The 17,811-nt window shown below is 32.4% G+C and overlaps 2 protein-coding genes across 4 annotated transcripts; both read left to right on the top strand.

Annotated features, from left to right (window-relative positions):
- The first annotated feature begins 456 nt into the window (after positions 1–456).
- Positions 457–8,631, top strand: LOC143914894 (protein fem-1 homolog B-like). Its single transcript, XM_077435290.1, has 12 exons — positions 457–811; positions 2,046–2,252; positions 2,335–2,526; positions 2,960–3,107; positions 3,190–3,344; positions 4,133–4,261; positions 4,334–4,531; positions 4,604–4,687; positions 4,769–4,864; positions 4,938–5,182; positions 5,260–5,498; positions 5,584–8,631. The coding sequence occupies exons 1-12, from the start codon at positions 602–604 to the stop codon at positions 5,730–5,732; spliced, it is 2,052 nt and encodes a 683-aa protein (XP_077291416.1). The 5' UTR covers positions 457–601; the 3' UTR covers positions 5,733–8,631.
- A 1,168-nt stretch (positions 8,632–9,799) lies between these two features.
- LOC143914893 (uncharacterized) lies at positions 9,800–17,432 on the top strand. 3 transcript variants are annotated; one of them, XM_077435288.1, is made up of 9 exons: positions 9,800–10,157; positions 10,282–10,545; positions 10,619–10,666; positions 10,764–11,192; positions 13,207–13,326; positions 13,408–13,617; positions 15,214–15,420; positions 15,942–16,112; positions 16,197–17,432. In XM_077435288.1, the coding sequence occupies exons 1-9, from the start codon at positions 10,064–10,066 to the stop codon at positions 16,250–16,252; spliced, it is 1,599 nt and encodes a 532-aa protein (XP_077291414.1). In that variant the 5' UTR covers positions 9,800–10,063; the 3' UTR covers positions 16,253–17,432. The 3 variants fall into 3 exon arrangements, with proteins under 3 accessions (XP_077291414.1, XP_077291415.1, XP_077291413.1); XM_077435287.1 differs by having other exon boundaries at positions 10,015–10,157; positions 15,954–16,112; positions 16,197–17,426; XM_077435289.1 differs by lacking the exons at positions 15,214–15,420; positions 15,942–16,112; positions 16,197–17,432 and adding exons at positions 13,945–14,067; positions 14,274–14,624 and having other exon boundaries at positions 10,007–10,157.
- Positions 17,433–17,811: the final 379 nt, after the last annotated feature.

The raw sequence follows: 17,811 nt of genomic DNA, 5'->3' as shown, positions 1-17,811 counted from the left end.
GTCTGACCAACAGCATACTCTGAAAAATTCATTTTCATTCAGGGATAGAACCCGGCACCTTCTTGACGGTAAGCAGAAGCTTAACGTCCGAGCTATGCTGCTGGCTATTCAAATCATAAAATATGACGTTTTTTTTCGATCAAGGTCGAACCGAAGTATAAACCCAGGATATTTCAACCGCTGACAGAACACACTAATCATTGAGCATTTTACTTTACATAAAAAATTACTCGCTTTACGCACTTGTCGCAGCTGTGCGAAGTGACAATGACGATGTGGCCGCGTGAGCGTCATTTACTCGGCGCGTAAACATTTTCCTCACGCAATATTTCGTATATGTCAGAATTCAATAAATAATCGTGGGCATTGAACGCAGACTTTCTTTGTGTTTACAAAAAATGCTTAAAAATAGCGAAGGCCACGAGTGACGAGCCACGGCCACGAGTCGAATCAGGCATGGTCGCATTTGTGCAACGCGTTGTGGCCTGCGCGAGTCCCAAAATAATATTGTTTGTGTGGGATCGCTGTCTGCTGTGAGCCGTCTGCCACAGCGGTCGTGTCGTGTCGTGCGTTGCGTGTTGCGTGTTGCGTCGACAGTCACATGGAGAGTAGCGCGGCTGCGGCTGCGGCTCCGGGGAGACCGGAGGACGCAGAGGGCCCCGAAGGAGGGGAGGACAGCCTGAAGCCTCCGCCCCTCGCCTACAACGTCCAGCAGCGCGTTTATTTCGCGGCCCGCGACGGCCTGCCGTTCACTTTGTTCGCTCTGCTGCAGGACGCCCACCCTCAGCACTTGCATCAGCTGCTCAATACGGTACAATACAATACGCATGCGCACATTCCCATCCTCACATAACCTCACTTTGACACTTTTGACAGGTTGATGACCCACCATCTGAATCACAAAGAACATTTTCGCCCGTCATCTTTATATGCGTGCTCCTCTTTTTTCCTTTCTTTCTGTCGTGTCGAATCGTCTGGAACGTCTATATTTTCACCCATTGCTCAATTGCCCTATTGTCTGATAGTAATTCATACATATTCGAATCGTGATTAATCGATTGATTATTTGACATTCGCCACAAAGTGTCATTTGAATCTTTTTGTACGATGTATAAATATAGAAAAAAAATATAAACATTGTATGCTAATTTTTTTTTGTATGTTACGTAAAATTATGTGTACACAGAGAATCAGTGTATTTGTTATGAGGAGAAGGCAATGAAATACGAACACGCGTGAGAAAAGGATGACCTAATAAAGTACTAAAGTTATATTGAAAAGGTGAACTGAAAAGACACAAAATTAATGTGTTTTGTCATGAGATTTATTTCGGGAAAGATGCAGATGCTTTCAAGTGATGGTGTTTTATTATGATACGTTGAAATTTAGAGGTAAAATTATCGCATACTTTTGTAAACATTACATATTGTTGTGTAAAAGGCATCGCTCGTATTGTCATGACATCGGTTATTGATTTTCTTAGTGTTGAGATTTATTTTTTTTAATATGAAAGTTAAACAAAAGATTCAATAATACAATTTAACTGTACGTTGAGAAAAATACTTTGTATCTTAAAAAAAATGTTTGTGCATTAGACAGTCTCGTATTGTGCATCGAATAAAATATTTTGGCATTATAAAGTGACCATTGAAAAATATGAAACGATCATTCAAAAAAATAGATTTTAGCATTAGAATAGATACATATAGTGGCAACGTTGCAATCTTCCGCTATTGACAACTGTCAACTGTCAAAAGTATTTACTTTTGTTTATCTCTAGTGAGATTTAATCTTAAATAAATAAAACCAACCCTAACTTAACCTAACCTAACCAAACCATAAATAAATAAAACCTAAACAAACGTTAGTTCGTATTTTGTTGCCGATACAGTTCATCTGTCGATTTAATGCACTTTTTATAAGTAGGAAATATTTTTTTCAAATGCACATTTATTTTATAAAATGGACGTTTAAATTGTTTCCGTTTTTAATTTACAAAAAAATATTTGAATTATATTTAATACATGAACATTTTATGTTTTCAGGCTGTGGAAGACGAAGGTATAAACTGCACGCCGTTGATAGCGGCTGCGAGGCACGGACGAGATGCAGCAGTGCGTATATTATTGGAGAAGTTTTTACCTCCCGTTCAGTTGGAGGCTGAAGCTTCCGTTCGATTTGATGATTATGTGATCAACGGAGCCACTGCACTGTGGGCCGCTTGCGGTGCCGGTCACCTGAAAGTTGTCAAAGTATGCAAACTTATGTATGTACATGTATAAATTTCCTACCGAGTAGTGCAATCGTTGTTTACACATTCGATATTATTTTCAGAGGTTAGCGAAAGCGGGTGCTCAGTTAGATCACGCTACGGCTACCGAGTCTACACCGTTGAGAGCGGCCTGTTACGACGGTCGTTTGGATATTGTTAAGTACTTAGTTCACCGAGGAGCTGATATTCACCGTCCTAACCAATTTAACAACACTTGCCTCATGATAGCCGCATACAAAGGCCATATGGATATCGTGAGTGTCATAGCAAATTGAAAATTTGCTAATAGCGTTTTTGAATATGAATGCGCTTTTTATTTTTTTTTGCAAAGTTCCATTTGTTTGTTTTCATCTGGTTCCTTTGTCTCAGCATTGGAACTTGGCCAAATAACAAACTGCCAAACCACTGGTCCTATCATTCGACTGCTTTGTATCTTATTCATTGTGCTTATTTGATTTGAGCCGTTAGTTATGATTGTTTTAATCAGAATTGAATCATCTGGATGATGTTTTCGCGGGATGGCCAAACATTTAGGGATTCTCTAGAAGAAGACTTGTATGAGTGTGCCTATATAAACTGAATCCGATTATTCAATGCTTTGGATAACTTTCAAATATTTATAATTGAATCTTTGCCGCACTCTGACTGTTTTACGGATGATTTCATCAATACAATTTTTATTTTTAGGTCCTTTACCTTTTAGAACGGGGCGCCCGTGTCGAAGAACCAGCTCAATGTGGTGCCACCGCTTTGCATTTTGCCGCAGAATGTGGACATATTAATGTTGTGAAAGAGCTTTTAGATCATGGAGCAAAATTATCAAAAAATAAAAATGGTATTAGCTTATTGAACTGTTCGGAAATGTGTTTGTTGCTATTTTTTTTTTATTATTTAGTCTTATATTTCTTATTTTATAGGATTGACTCCTTTAATATGTGCTGCAGAGAGATCACGAGCCAGTGTAGTCGAGTTCTTCATAGAAAGACCGGAAGTAACTAGAGAACAAGCTATTGAAGCTTTGGAGTTGTTAGGTGCATCGTTTGCCAATGACAAGGAATTGTACTGCTTGCCCGTTAGTCTATTTAACTCTACAATTGTAAAATTCATATTACCTCATTATGGACAGTATGAATTTTCCGAAAACTCTTTGAGAGTCTGTGTATTTTTCGCGAATTAACGGTAAAAATAGTAGGTTTTGTAAATTAAACATAACTACTAAATCTTTATATGAATTAAATTCAAAATTGGAATACAGCTTCTTTACAGTTGTCTTCGATCATATGAATTATCAGATTAGTATTTCTCAAACTGTGGTGATTGCTGTGTTCAATTTTGTTTTAAATTTATATACGTTTCAATATATTTCCACGCAATAGACGATATTTATCTTTTATATCATTGTGTTATTCGTTTGAACGAAAGATTCAATTTGAGAAGTATGTATGCTACGCGAGAAATAACCTGTGAATTTCGATATCTGAGAATTTGAAATATTTTCTGAATATAATTATTTTGGAATATTATCGATGAATTCCTTGAAAAAAATTGTCAAGCTTTTGAACAATAGAAATATATATATATATATATATATATATATATATATATATATATATATATATATATATATATATATATATATATATATATATATATATATATATATATATATATATATATATATATATTTTTTTTTTTTAAAGTTATTTGTCGATATTTTGTATAAAGATATGTTGATATGATGTCTATGAATGAAAGTTTGTAGAATTTAAAAACACATGCTGTGTTGACTGTCTTTTAATGAAGTTTTATTAAAAACACAGATTTTCTTTTATATTTTATAGTGCGTAATTTTTGTTATAGTTATCTTATCAATATTTAAAACAAAGTATGGAACTGAGACTAGGCACTGATGATGTTTCGCCATTGCCTAAAATACCATCGGATCCAATCGCTGCATATAATAACTGGAGAGAATGTACAACGTTAGATGTAACGAATATATTTGAATTTCGTTCAATACAAAGTCATTTCGTAAACATTGTAATGCGAAATTGTTTGTAGGAATTAGTAGCCATACAAGACAACGCGGCAGCTTTGCACATGGAAGGATTAACTATAAGAGAGAGGGTATTGGGACGGTCGTGTCCTGACTTGCCCCATCCCATCGTATTCCGAGGAGCTGTATTTGCAGACGACGCACATTTTGATCGATGCCTTTCGCTGTGGTGGCATGCACTTACTTTACGTCAAGAAAATCAAGTATGCGCCTTTTGAGCTAATCCAATTTCTGAATTATTCTTCTGAATACTTACATTTGTTTTATTTTTGCAGATATCTGTTTGTAAAGATCTCCTTAGATTCGCTCAAGTGTTTTCTCAAATGTTGCACATAGGAATAGAAATACCTTTCAATCAGGTATAACGACTGTTTTATAATCGGAAGTAATCTAGCCTTGCAGTTGTTATACATATCAATTTATTTATTTTATGGTTTTAGGTCATAAATATATTGAACGCTTGCTCTTTAGAATTACATCGCAATAGAGAAAAATTAGACATGCCTAGTCCTAAAGATGACGTTGAATCACTTCAGGTTTGTCTTCTTCGTTATATTGTATGTTGTAATAATTGTCCGTATAATCCTTTTCTATTTTTAATTAATTTAGGATGAATATGAGAGCAACATAAGAACATCTCTTTATCTGATTACCATTGTTGGAAGCTTAATGAATATGCGCGTAGAAAAACTTGACAGTGAATATTGTCTATCCGACGAAATTTGTGATGCAAAGTGCGCAGTTTACCATGTTGTACAGGGCGAGCCAAGAATACGAGACAGACAGTCATTATTACACCTTGCTTTAAATCCTTATGTACCCGTTGACGATTTCCACACTAGTGATATTTGCAAGTAAGTATCGGCATTGTTTAAAACTTGAATGCATTGTCGTAGATTTTGCGCATAACTAATGTAAATTTAACTTTCAGGTTTCCCTGTTTAGTTACGTGTCGATTACTACTCGAGTGTGGAGCTGATCCAAATGCCCAAGATTTGAGAAAAGATACACCTTTGCACTATCTCATTCGGTGTAGCACGTACTCTTGCAATTCTAGTGACGAATCTGTCGAAATGTATAGCTCTATGGTCACCGACCTGATCAAGTACGGCGCACATGTGGACACCGTTAATGCTGAAGGTCTCACCCCTGTAGATTTAACGACATCAGGTTCGTTTTGATTGAATGTTCGCAAATAATTGAATGAGATTTTATTCAACAATGCTAAGTATATGATGACGTCTTTTATTTTTAGCACCCTTACAATTGTTATTGAAAAGAAACTGGAGAGGACGTTTGGCTTGTTTAGCCGCTCAAGTCATCAGTCGCTACAGTCTTACCTATCGAGGCTTAGTTCCAATCCACCTCCATTCTTTCATTCAACTTCACGGACATTTAGGATAAATCGATTTCATGCAAATGCAAACATTTAGCAAGAATTGCATAACTTCTTCATCAACATGTTAGATTTTTCCATGCATTCAAATGTTTAAATTTATTCAATCTGTAACTCAATATGCACAATGATTCTTTTAAACATTTTATAAACAATATTATTTTTGCACAAATTTATGTTATTAGATATTTGTTTTAAATATGTTAGCAGTTTTTTTTTTTATCTTTATATGACACCATGGTGGTATTTGTGAAATTTAAATGAAAAGAATTTGAAGAATCATTCCAACAGGTTTACTTATTACGAAATTTTATTTTAGTTTATTTCTCCTTTTGAAAATAGATGCAATTATATTTGAGTTTGATAAATTCCACCATGTCCGTAATGTATAATGACAATCTTGTATTGAGAAATAAATGACGCTTTTGATTTTTTTTTTAGAAAATTCGTTTAACTCGTAACTAAATGGACATATATATTTGGATTTTAAAGCATTAATAATGTTGTGTTTGCATTTGTATGAATCACACTCTTTATTTTTAAGTTAATTATTACCAAATGACTCACCTTTAAAGTAAAAAATTTTGCTATTATGTATAATTTATTTCGAATGTGATTTTTTGTAAATTTAAAATCGAATTTATTAATATTAATATATAGTGAATTGACTAAAATAATATTTTTATACAAAAGTTTATGTCACAATTCTAATAAAAAAAATTATTAAGATTATTTATTGAAATATTTTCACATTTCATCTACCTGATGTTAATTTAAAAACGATCAGCATCTGGAGATAGATCAAATAATTAATGTCTACTTCTGTTTTAACCAACATGTACATACATTGCATGTGAAATATGTATTTTGAAATTTGTTTTATAGACGGAATTTGATTGTGTCTTGAAACAGTGGTGCCCTAGCTTTTATTTACAAATAAGAAAACTGTATATAAATTTATCTATGTATATTGTTTCCAATTCTCATTAAATACTATAAAAAATATTTGACTAGATATGCTCAAATGTGTCAAGTGTTATATACCAATATGTAATACTGTATATGTAATTCGATGAGAAAATGTGCTTAAAATTTAAAATATTAATATATATTCAATTGTTAAATGACTTCAGATATTTATATTATATGGCGATGGCAAATAGTTAACACATGTGCCAAACTTGGCAAACTTTGATGAAACATTGTCGAATTAATGAAATTTCTGATGTAAATATAAATTTTAGAAAAATTGTCTTCATATTTAACATCTGTGTAAGAAAACTTTCCTTGCGAGTGCATTTTAATTGCTATTGAATAATACTTTATATGCATATATAGTAATTTAAAATAAGCTTTGATGTAAAAAAATTACACTAGTATAGTTAATTATTATTATCAATTTCAATTCTATTTAAAATATGATATGCGACAATGAGAGAATTTTCTTTATTTAATTTTGGTACATTAATAAATACTATTTGCCATACATCCGATTGTACATATGTATTGTGCGCAATTATATTTAATGAAGTATAAATTTTCCTAGTGTTCGAAAATATTCAATTTTATCATTTTTAACAAATTATTACTTATTCGTTTTATGCACTGTATGAGTTATACAAAAGAATGAGACTGTGCATTGTAAAATATGTGTGATATATTGTAAATCTTAACAAAAAATGTGAATTATGTAAATAAAAAATAAAAATCTTGAATCTCTACGTGGTGTGTTCTTTATTCTATAGTCAAAATTATTTTATTCGTATATATTTATATTATGCCATAGTGAATTTAAAGCAGGGCTGTGGAGTCAGAGTCGGTGTCGTGGAGTCTGGGCATTTCAAGCGGAATGGGTATGGTTTCTGTTTCTACCCTTGTCATACTTCTCACCCACGTATTCCGTTTCCTATATCTCTTCGTTATGTCGATCATACAGCATTCCATACTTCTTTGAATGCATTGAATTTTGTGTACCATCTTGGCATTCAATGTTCAAGTTTCACATCCATACGCCAGCACCATCAAAGCACATTAGTCAAAGATCTTTTTCCAATAATTTATTAGCTATTTTTATTATAAATGTATATATTTTTTTTGAGCGTTGCATAAAAATCGCAATATATATGAAGACGTTTAATTTAATAAATATACTATAAATCATAAAATATTTATTTCGTTTACTGTCACCATTCACTAATTCAAACATATTAATCAATTTAGTTTCATCTTAAAACAACTGATCAAATAGTGTTGTGAAAATAAATACATTATTCACATATGTCAAAATTTTTATCAAAAATAATTATCACTGACAATATATTGTAGTTGTAAATGTACAGGATCAATAATAATTTTATAATCCTTGTAAATATTTAACAATTTTTACAACTATGTAATTATAAAAGTATAATATATTTCTCATATTATCAAAAATTATTTGAAACGCGTTCCTAAAATTGTTGTAGGAACGATTTGATAACATTAATAAAATGCATTCAAATGAGTCATGTAACATGTTGATACGTATAGCTTAATGTCATTCTTGACAACTATGTGTAACAATTGTCAGCAATAAATATAATAAATACATAGTACTTAGACATTGTTAAACATTTTGACAGCACTCAGTGCTAGCCTATTTGAATCCAGATGAGCACACACTACAATGTTCAAGAAGCGTTCTGAGTCTGAAGTTGTTGATGATATTAACAAATTTAACCAGCTGCATACTAATTTATAAAAGTTTTATTTTTTTCTGAAAGTATTGTATAATCAAAAATATATTACGTACTCTTGATTGTTTTCGGAATTCGAAGTAGTTAAATTCAACTTGTTCAATTTATTTCGAAGATTTTCACTATCGAACTACATATGTATGTACATACAATATTTATAAATAGAGAATCTAAAAACAATTTTTTGTATATTATTAAATACTAGTGGTTTTACCCGGCTTCGCTCGGTATTTGTAATATAAACAGCTTAAACATGGCAAAACAATCTAATAGTAAACATTCTTTTATTTTTTTATTAAATTTATTTGAATAGAAAAAAAATAATATTCGTCGATTTAGATGTCGTCTTCATAATAACTTTGATTTGTTTTCGATGCTCGTAACAAAAAATTAAACCTTACACACATACAAAGTCTATTTCGAAATTATATATTATTGAATATTGAGTACATATTCCATAATTTTATTTTTAAAAGAAAAATACTAAGGTTTTTAAACCACATTGTCAACAGCTCAAATCCAGGAAAATTTTAATTGGATCAATGATTTTTTAACATAAAGTCAAATGCACTCAAAGAACGGTATGGAACGTTTTCAATGAAATAAATAAACTTGCAAATCTTAAATTTCCTTATGTAAAATCACATAATGACAGTCTATATGCCTATATGTAAAGTCACATTTTTCAAAGACATATTTTTACCTTCTTCGTATTAATGTTCGCCAAGTCAGAATTTTTTTTAAACATACTTTTGACTGTTTTTAGTTTGTGTGCATTGATTTTCCTGTATTTTTTAACTGTAACTTTATTTTTAGTTAATATTTGGTGACCCTCCTTAAGTCCCTTCCAGTCCCAAGGGCTCGCATGCACCGCATACCCCCACGTCAGTAGTTGCGCCACTGCGTATGCTTGGTATAAAGAGGAAAGACAGGAAGCGGGATGCGTGGGTGAAAAGTAAGACAAGAATAATGGATATAGTGGATAGTGTGAAGAGATTGAAATGACAATGGGTGGGCCACGTGACTAGAAAAATGGACAAAAGGCGGAAAAAAAGTACTAGAATGGTACCCAATAGAATGTAAAAGGAAGACCGCAGGGAAGATGGGTAGACGAAATTAGGAAAATGTGCTAGGTGAGATGAGAGTTGCGCAAAACAGAAACGTGTTGGAGAGGCCTTCAACTAGCAGTGGATGGTGAATAGTTGTAGATGATGATGATGATAATTTACATCTTGCTTCCAGAAGTGCGAAATATAACTATACTCATATGCGAATTTATGTTTACACATTATTAACAGCACAGGCACTCAGTGTTTGAAAAAACCAAATTTCTAGTTCTAGATTCAGAATTTTTAAGAACATTTAATACTTTATTTTGTTTTATCCAATCTCTCTTTAATTGATGTTTGTCTTACATTTAGCAAAGTTGCTATCAACAACCTAAAGTTTAACGTTTATAGTTTGCACATCAAACATCAAACGATAAATTTATAAAAAAGTAGCGTAATGATATTTGGCTCAAATTTAAAACCTTAAGCAAATATGTCAAAACCGCAGGTGCCAAATATCTTTTGAAAATAATATACATATGTGTTTAATAAAGTATGTTCTTTGGTTCCTGCGACGCATTCGCTTCTGAATCGTTCAACATGGCGGCCAAAATTCTATGGATATCTATCTTCTTATTTTTCAATGCTTGTGAGCTTGAAGCGTATACAATACTATATAAATAACGATTTTTTTTTTACGGATTCGATTTTACATATTTGTATTACTTGCAATATTATTTTGGATTATATTTATTTATTTGGTCTGTTTAAAGATGTTGAAGCACAAGAATGTGACGTCTATGGAAGACCAATGCAGCCGTATGTGTATCCTCCAAGTCCAGCAGAATTGACCAGATGTGCAGATGGAGAAGAATTCAGAACTGATTCTATCCCTGAAGCTTCATGTGGAGAATTATACCCAGATGCAGTTGGTATCCGATCAGGATGCTTTTGTCCAAAAGATTCAGTAAGGGATGCGACTGGAAATTGTATCAAAGTATACATGTGTCCACAATACGCAATCCCCATCCCAATTGGTAGCTCAGTTTACAAAATAGGTGTAAATTTTCCAATATTTTCAATGCTAATTACATTTAAATATTTTAACAGGTCCAGAAGTTGCACCAGTTCAATCCACAGTAGCACCTGCGATCACAAGTATGCGTTGTTTTTTTTTATTATTATTACATTTTACGAATGAATAAAGTATTTAATTATTGCATTTAATATTTTTTATATTCATTTGGTTTTGTAGCTTATAGCTGTCCAGCCAATGAAGTTTATAAAGTTGATTTGTACCCAGAACCATGCTGTGATTTGTTATTCCCTGAATATGGAAACTTGAAGGAAGGTTGCTTCTGTCCAAAAGACTATGTCAGAAACGCTGCTGGACAATGTATTCAAGTTAAAGATTGTCCACAATTTGCAACACCAGCAATAGTTTCAGAACCAACAACAGCAGCCCCAGAGCCAATCACCACAGGGCCAATTATAATGTTTGAACCATACCCAAAACCAACAACAGACGCACCAGCTACCGAAGCACCAACTACTGTAGCACCAGCTACTGAAGCACCAGCTACCGAAGCACCAGCTACCGAAGCACCAGCTACTGAAGCACCAGCTACTGAAGCACCAGCTACTGAAGCACCAGCTACTGAAGTACCAGCAACCGGCGATTATTGTACTTAAAATTTATTATTTTTTAATTAACTCGGAATAAATGTTGAAAAGCGCGAAGGATGGATTTCATTCAGTGGCGGCTCGTGATAATTTTTAGTGGCGGGGCTGCACTGAAAAGATGTCTAAAACATGTCACCATAATTGTTCTATCATGTCATAACAGTACGACCATAATTGTTCTATCATGTCATAACATAACAGTTTTGGCGTACGACCACTTACATGTGGATTTAAGTACTATTGAAAAATACCATTAACGGGGAGCGTCCAAACGCGATGAAGATTACGAAAAATACGCTGCTACTCCAGTAAGATTGCTAAAAAAATTCGCGCTTGCTGGTTTCGCGACCCGGCTTTCTCAACAACTAAATTAAGTTGATGAGCATAACAGTGAACGAAGTGTGCATTTTTATAAGTTGGTTTCAAAATTTTCTGTACACCTCCCCTCTCTCCGCTCATTACAGCGGCACCGTCGTAAGTTTGAGCAATAAGTTTTTCATTGTCATCGTTTAAAACTAGTTTTAATTGTTCAGTAATGCATGCGCTCTTATTTTCCGGATTAAAAAAAACCCCAAAACCTTTCAAAAACTTTACCCCCTAATTCGTAACGAAAAACATTAACCTGTTGACAATGTATCGATACATCGGTTGTTTCATCTGCCATAACAGCTAGATAAGTTGCTTTTTTTATTTCAGCACTTATTTGTTCCCTACACACGTTCAAAATAAAATCTAAAAGTTCATTTTGAATAGTTTTTGATGTCCCTTTAAAAACCGAAGAAGTTTGAAAATGTTTTTTTAAAGAATCGTCGAAATTTTGTGAATATTCTAGATGCCCCCGAAAAACTCCTGTATTTTTTGAATTATCTGTTTCATCGTGTCCCCTCATTGGCATTTCAAATTTACCGCAAAATTTAATCAATAATTTTAAATAAAACATCCCGATTTTTTTTGACGTTTTCGTTATGCTTATCTATTTCCCGCCGACAAGCTTCGCTTAAATGGATTTTTATATTAGCCGATCCAAAAATCGTGATATTACACACATTTTTTAAGTGTTCGACACTTCCCTCGTGTTATTTAATTTTATCGTTTAAATGTTTTAAGTCAATAACTCCTGTTTTATAAATGTCTGGATTAAATTTTCGCGAGTAACTAAAAGATCTACTAGTTGCAGGCTGTGAAATAATTAAATTGGGCGTGAGGCAGCCTAATGCTTTTATAGCGACTTTTTCGGTAAGTTCTAGTCGCGAAAAGTGCAAATTTTGTAAATATTTTACTGAATTCTTTTTTCTTCCATTTTTAAAAGAAAAAAAATCTTAATATATTTAAATAAAAATTACGAGAAAAAGTTAAACAGATTTCAAAAAAGTTTGCTGTTATCAAAATGAAAACGACTCACCGAAGTTTTGATGAGGGATCGTACACAACCAATTAAGAGTAACGAAAACGAATAAAGCTGTGATCGTGCGATTCAACTAATCAAATGTAAGATCAAGCGCGCGAAATCTTACACAAACTGACAGATGAATGTCGTTTAACAGGCGAAGGCTGCCGACTATCCAGCCCAAAACGCCAGAGTGAGTGAAAGAGAAAGAGCTATCTGCAGTTGCAAATAGCTCTTTCTCTTTCTCGTTTCGCAACTCCGGGCTGCGTGGCGTTCAGGGCGGCGCTGTAAAACTTTACAGCCAGTACAACAACATTTTAATTCATCTGTCACCATATAAGTTAGTGGGGTCTTCGAAACGGTCAACATTACTTACAATATTACCCTTTTGGATATGGGTGATATTGTAAGTAATATTTACTCTGTCGAAGGCCCCAATAGTTCGTCCATCCAACTAATAAAAAAAATATCATTAATAAATAAAATATTAAATGTATTATTAATATATTTTAGAATTTTATAGGAGGGGCTGCAGCCCGGCAGCCCATTAGGACGAGCCGCCACTGATTTCATTTATATGGATTTGTTATTTTTAACCGATACCGATTAACATAGTTGCGATTTCTAGCTCTACGATCCTGCCTGCCGACTTTCAAGTGCATTCCAGGTACCACCTTTAAACTAGGCTACAATATTTGTGTATGTAATGAAAACGGAGAAGCAATATGCAGTACTGGCTCAGATATTGGTAGCGATATAAAACTAATTAACTATTTTTTCAGTATTTAAATTTTAAGTATTAGTATACATATAAATACTTATTTTATAGAATCACCTACAACAGCTGCTCCACCTACTTGCCCAGCAGGAGAGGTTTGGACGAATGGTTTGTCCCCTGAACCAACCTGCGACAATATCTTCCCAGAAAACGTGATCGTAAAGGAAGGTTGTTACTGCCCAGATAATTTCGTCAGAAACGCTGAAGGAAAGTGTATCGATGTGAAGACTTGTCCACAATTTGCACCAACTGAAGCACCAGGTAATTCATATATTTATTAACATTTTCATGCCTATTTCGTGTGAAAAATATTCGTTCACTAGGCTTAAGGATATTTTGTAGTATAATAAATCATATTGATAATCATGCATACTACCAGATATCTAATAATTATTTTCATTGTGTATGAAGGGTGTGAAATTTTCTTGAAATGTACCTATACCAAGCAACCAAGGTTTGAAAAAAGTGGCTATAATTGTTCAAATAAATATATGATATCGAAAGTCTTAGAAAAGTGATGTCACAAGATGTGAAGATTTCTTCTTTTTATTTCCATTTGTATCTCTTTAGAAATATGTATATTTTAAGAAATCTTAGTCTTCGAATTTACCTGCACTCCTGGTGAGACATTTAAAGTGGATTGCAACTTGTGTACATGCGCTGCAGATGGAAAATCGACTGTATGCACTACCTTCAATTGTGGACCAAGAGGTGACATTGACGCATCTCTACTTCAAAATAACTTAATCAAACTGAGATGAGAAAATATTTACATTTCGATTTATCATTAGTTTAAAACAGCCGATCGAAATTTAATATTCAAAATTTTCGCTTCCAGCTTGACAAATTTTTTTGAACAAAATAATTATATTCGCATTTACTATATTACAATATTTTATTTCCGCTATTTCTTCTAGATATCAGTAAGGAAGAAATCGTGAGTAATTACTAATATCTTTGTAAACATAAACACGTTCCATCAAACTGAGAATTTTTATACCAGTGCTATACAATTGTTTGACTATTGAGTTCATTTTTGTGATAAAATGTAAGCGTTTTCATATTTAAAAATTCCATCGAAACATTGTCTTCAGTTTAATTTCAATACATTTCAGCACCTTTATATTATTTCAACATTTCATCAGTTAAATAACTATATACATATTTATATTTATGTTTAAGTAATATTAAATCGCAGTCAGTTCATTTCATTTTTTCATTTTTCATTTTTTTATAATCAAATTAAATAAATGAATTCTGCGATTTGAATGTTTTTTTTTTTTGACAATAACAAAAGAATGTTTCTAGAAGGTTATATCAACACGATAAAGAAAATTTATAAAATATTATATTATATTATAAAATATAGTATAATATTTGATAAAACTTCACATAAAATGGGGGAAAACGATCCAAAATATAAATTGTTCCTGATCCATATCAATTCCTTAACCATTGCCGACCTTATACCCAATGGCCCCCTCGGATAATTTTTTCTAAATACTCTGAGAAAAAAATTTCGCCTTTAGCGCTCTAATCTAAAATTTTGTATGGCTTTTGGCGCTCTAATTTTAAATTTTAAAGCGCCTTTGATGCATCGTGCGGCGCCCTAACTTATTTGACGCCCTCGGGTGCCACCCGACCCAGCCCCCCCCTAAAACCGGCACTGTCCTTAACATATCAAATGATGAAAATGAATGGCATTAGTATACAGTCTGTTTGACCATTGCTATACATATACCGAGTTGTAATCCCTCATGATACTCAAAAAAGCTAATTTTTAAATATAAAGAAGCATGATCAGATTGGCCAACTTTTCATTGAATAAACAAATGATATAAACCCTTATATTTTCAGCTGCACCCACATGTGGAGCTGGAGAAGTATACATGACCGACTTCTACCCAGAAGCCTCCTGCGACAATTTATACCCTGAATACATCAATATCAAAGATGGATGCTTCTGCGCCTCTGGCACCGTCAGGAACTCTGCTGGACAATGTGTTTCCATCTACAATTGTCCACAATATACTACTAGCATGAGCGAGGTCACACCAGCAACAGGTAAAATATATCATAAAATGCCTTATATACATATGTATGTATATGTAGAAACAACTATGAAATATGTGGCCTTTCCTTATATAATATAAATATAAACCACCTCTTTCTCTAGATGAAGATTAAGCGTGTTTATTCATTGGTTTCTCATTCAATCAATGTTTACGTGATGATATATACATAAGTTGACAATTTATGTACAATAGTTCAATTTGAGTTTTCCGTTTAATTCGTATTCAGCAATTACTCAAATTAAAAACTACTTACATACATATCTACGTCTTTGAAATTATAAAAACATCAATTTTCATTATAAAAACATATGAAAAAACATCAATTTTCCTTTGAATATTTACTGTCGCTGTTTGTTTTCATTACTTGTTTTTTTGACTAAAACATCTGTTCAAATATTTTTTTTTTGGTACATCAATATATGCATAAATCGATCGACATTTAACAAATAGACATTTTCGGTAACTGATGATTGATTATATTTGTATTATTAATATTTTTACATTTTACAGAAGCCCCAATAGAAAAGCCAACAGAGAAGCCAGCAGAACAACCATCAGAAAAGCCAAAAAGGAGGAAGTGTTTTCCAGGAATGGTAACCAAAACCAGAAAGCATGAAATTTGCGTATGCAATCGCGATGGACGCAGCGAAACTTGCTACCCTACAGCCGTTGAAATTCCAGGTAAATTAATTTCATGTGCTTTTTCAATCACTTAAAATACACATATGTATAATTGAAATTAAATACTTTTTTTTTATATTGCAGACGACGGCAAATGCTCCGATGATAGCAAAAAAAACAGCAGTGAATGCGAAAATTAGAAATAAAATTTGCATCATTAATACCACCCGTACAAATAAATAATGTGAAAAGATTTTGTTTACACGCACGATCAAAAATGTCTGTAGAGAAAAATCAACCAATTAATTTTATTAAATTAGTTTAAAATAAATGTTGTATTGAATTACTTGTACACTGAATTTTTTTAAATATTTATTTTGACAATATATAAAGAACATAATACATACATAGTTTTAAATAGTAATAATTGAAAAAAACAACCTTTGATTTCCATTTCACATGTCGATTAAAAAAAACATTTTCATTTTAGTAAAAATCACCCACAATTTAAAAAAATCCTTTTTTAAATATAATTCAAAAAATCAATTCTGCCGTATTATTGTCTCTTGCATACCAATTATATGAATAACATGTTTTCAATTTATTCAATTTTCAATTTGGACTGAAGGCACCTATACACGATGCAAGTAAAAAGGTGGGTTAAACCTAGGGTGACCATACGTCCCGTTTTGGCCGGGACAGTCCCATTTTTACGTCCAATCATGCACAGAAGATTTTTTTTTCGATCTGGTTTATATTTCCATATTTTTCCTTGTATTTCCAAATCAACGTGTTTCTCAAAAACAATTATTGTTACATAAATATACATTTACATACAATATATCTATTCATTTTATGGTGACATTTAAATATTTTGTTACATGATTCATTTTACAAGTTTATTAAAAAAAATCGCTTCGTGTTATTTTTTTCATCAAAATTATTTTTACTAACCTCTTCTTAGTTCAGAATCGATTTTGTTGTCTGACGAAGTTTTTAAATAACTAAAATACAATATTATATTATATTTTTTTTTATATATATAAGCGCACCGGTGCGCGCTCCTTCGTATCTAAGGCTATGGTTCAAAATTAATTTTGGTTTCTTTACAGCGACATCTAAAAATATCCTGTGATACTAATGAAATTTAAAAAAGTCAATATTTTTCGTTAGTTTGTTATATATTCAAGAGGTAGTGTTAAAGGTAGACATTAAACACATATAATAAAATAAAAGAATCGGTTTAAGTGGTTAAAGAAATGTACGTTTTAGTAAAAATTATATTAATTAGCAAAAGAAGAAACGAAAATTGAAATCAAAATTTTCAGTTGCACATACATAATTTTATTAAAAGAAACCGAGAATATATTTTTGAAAATTTGTAGTTATTTTATTTATTAATTTTACACGTACAGAAAAAAAACAGTTTATTTGATAAATTATGAAATTTTTGGACATGCAACAATTTTATTTTACATATAAATGGAGGGGGGGACAATTTTTTTTTGCTGAGGATCCCGTTTTGAGTTCTGTGAAATATGGTCACCTTGGTTTAAGCCGCAAAATACACGTTTATAAGTCAATATTACTACATTCTAGCATCTTGTATCTACTCGCTTCTCACGTGCCAGCATTTGAAATGTATTTATCGTATCTCCTTAGATGTGTTTGGATATATATATTTTTCTATTAAAAATGACTTCACAAGAAGCGTACGAAAGATTTTAGTATCTAAATGTAAAATAGTATAATGATCAAA

The sequence above is a fragment of the Arctopsyche grandis genome, chromosome 7, assembly GCF_051622035.1.
Source record: "Arctopsyche grandis isolate Sample6627 chromosome 7, ASM5162203v2, whole genome shotgun sequence".
NCBI lineage: Eukaryota > Metazoa > Arthropoda > Insecta > Trichoptera > Hydropsychidae > Arctopsyche > Arctopsyche grandis.
Note: the sequence above shows the minus strand (reverse complement) of the source record. Positions and strands in the feature narration are given on the sequence as shown.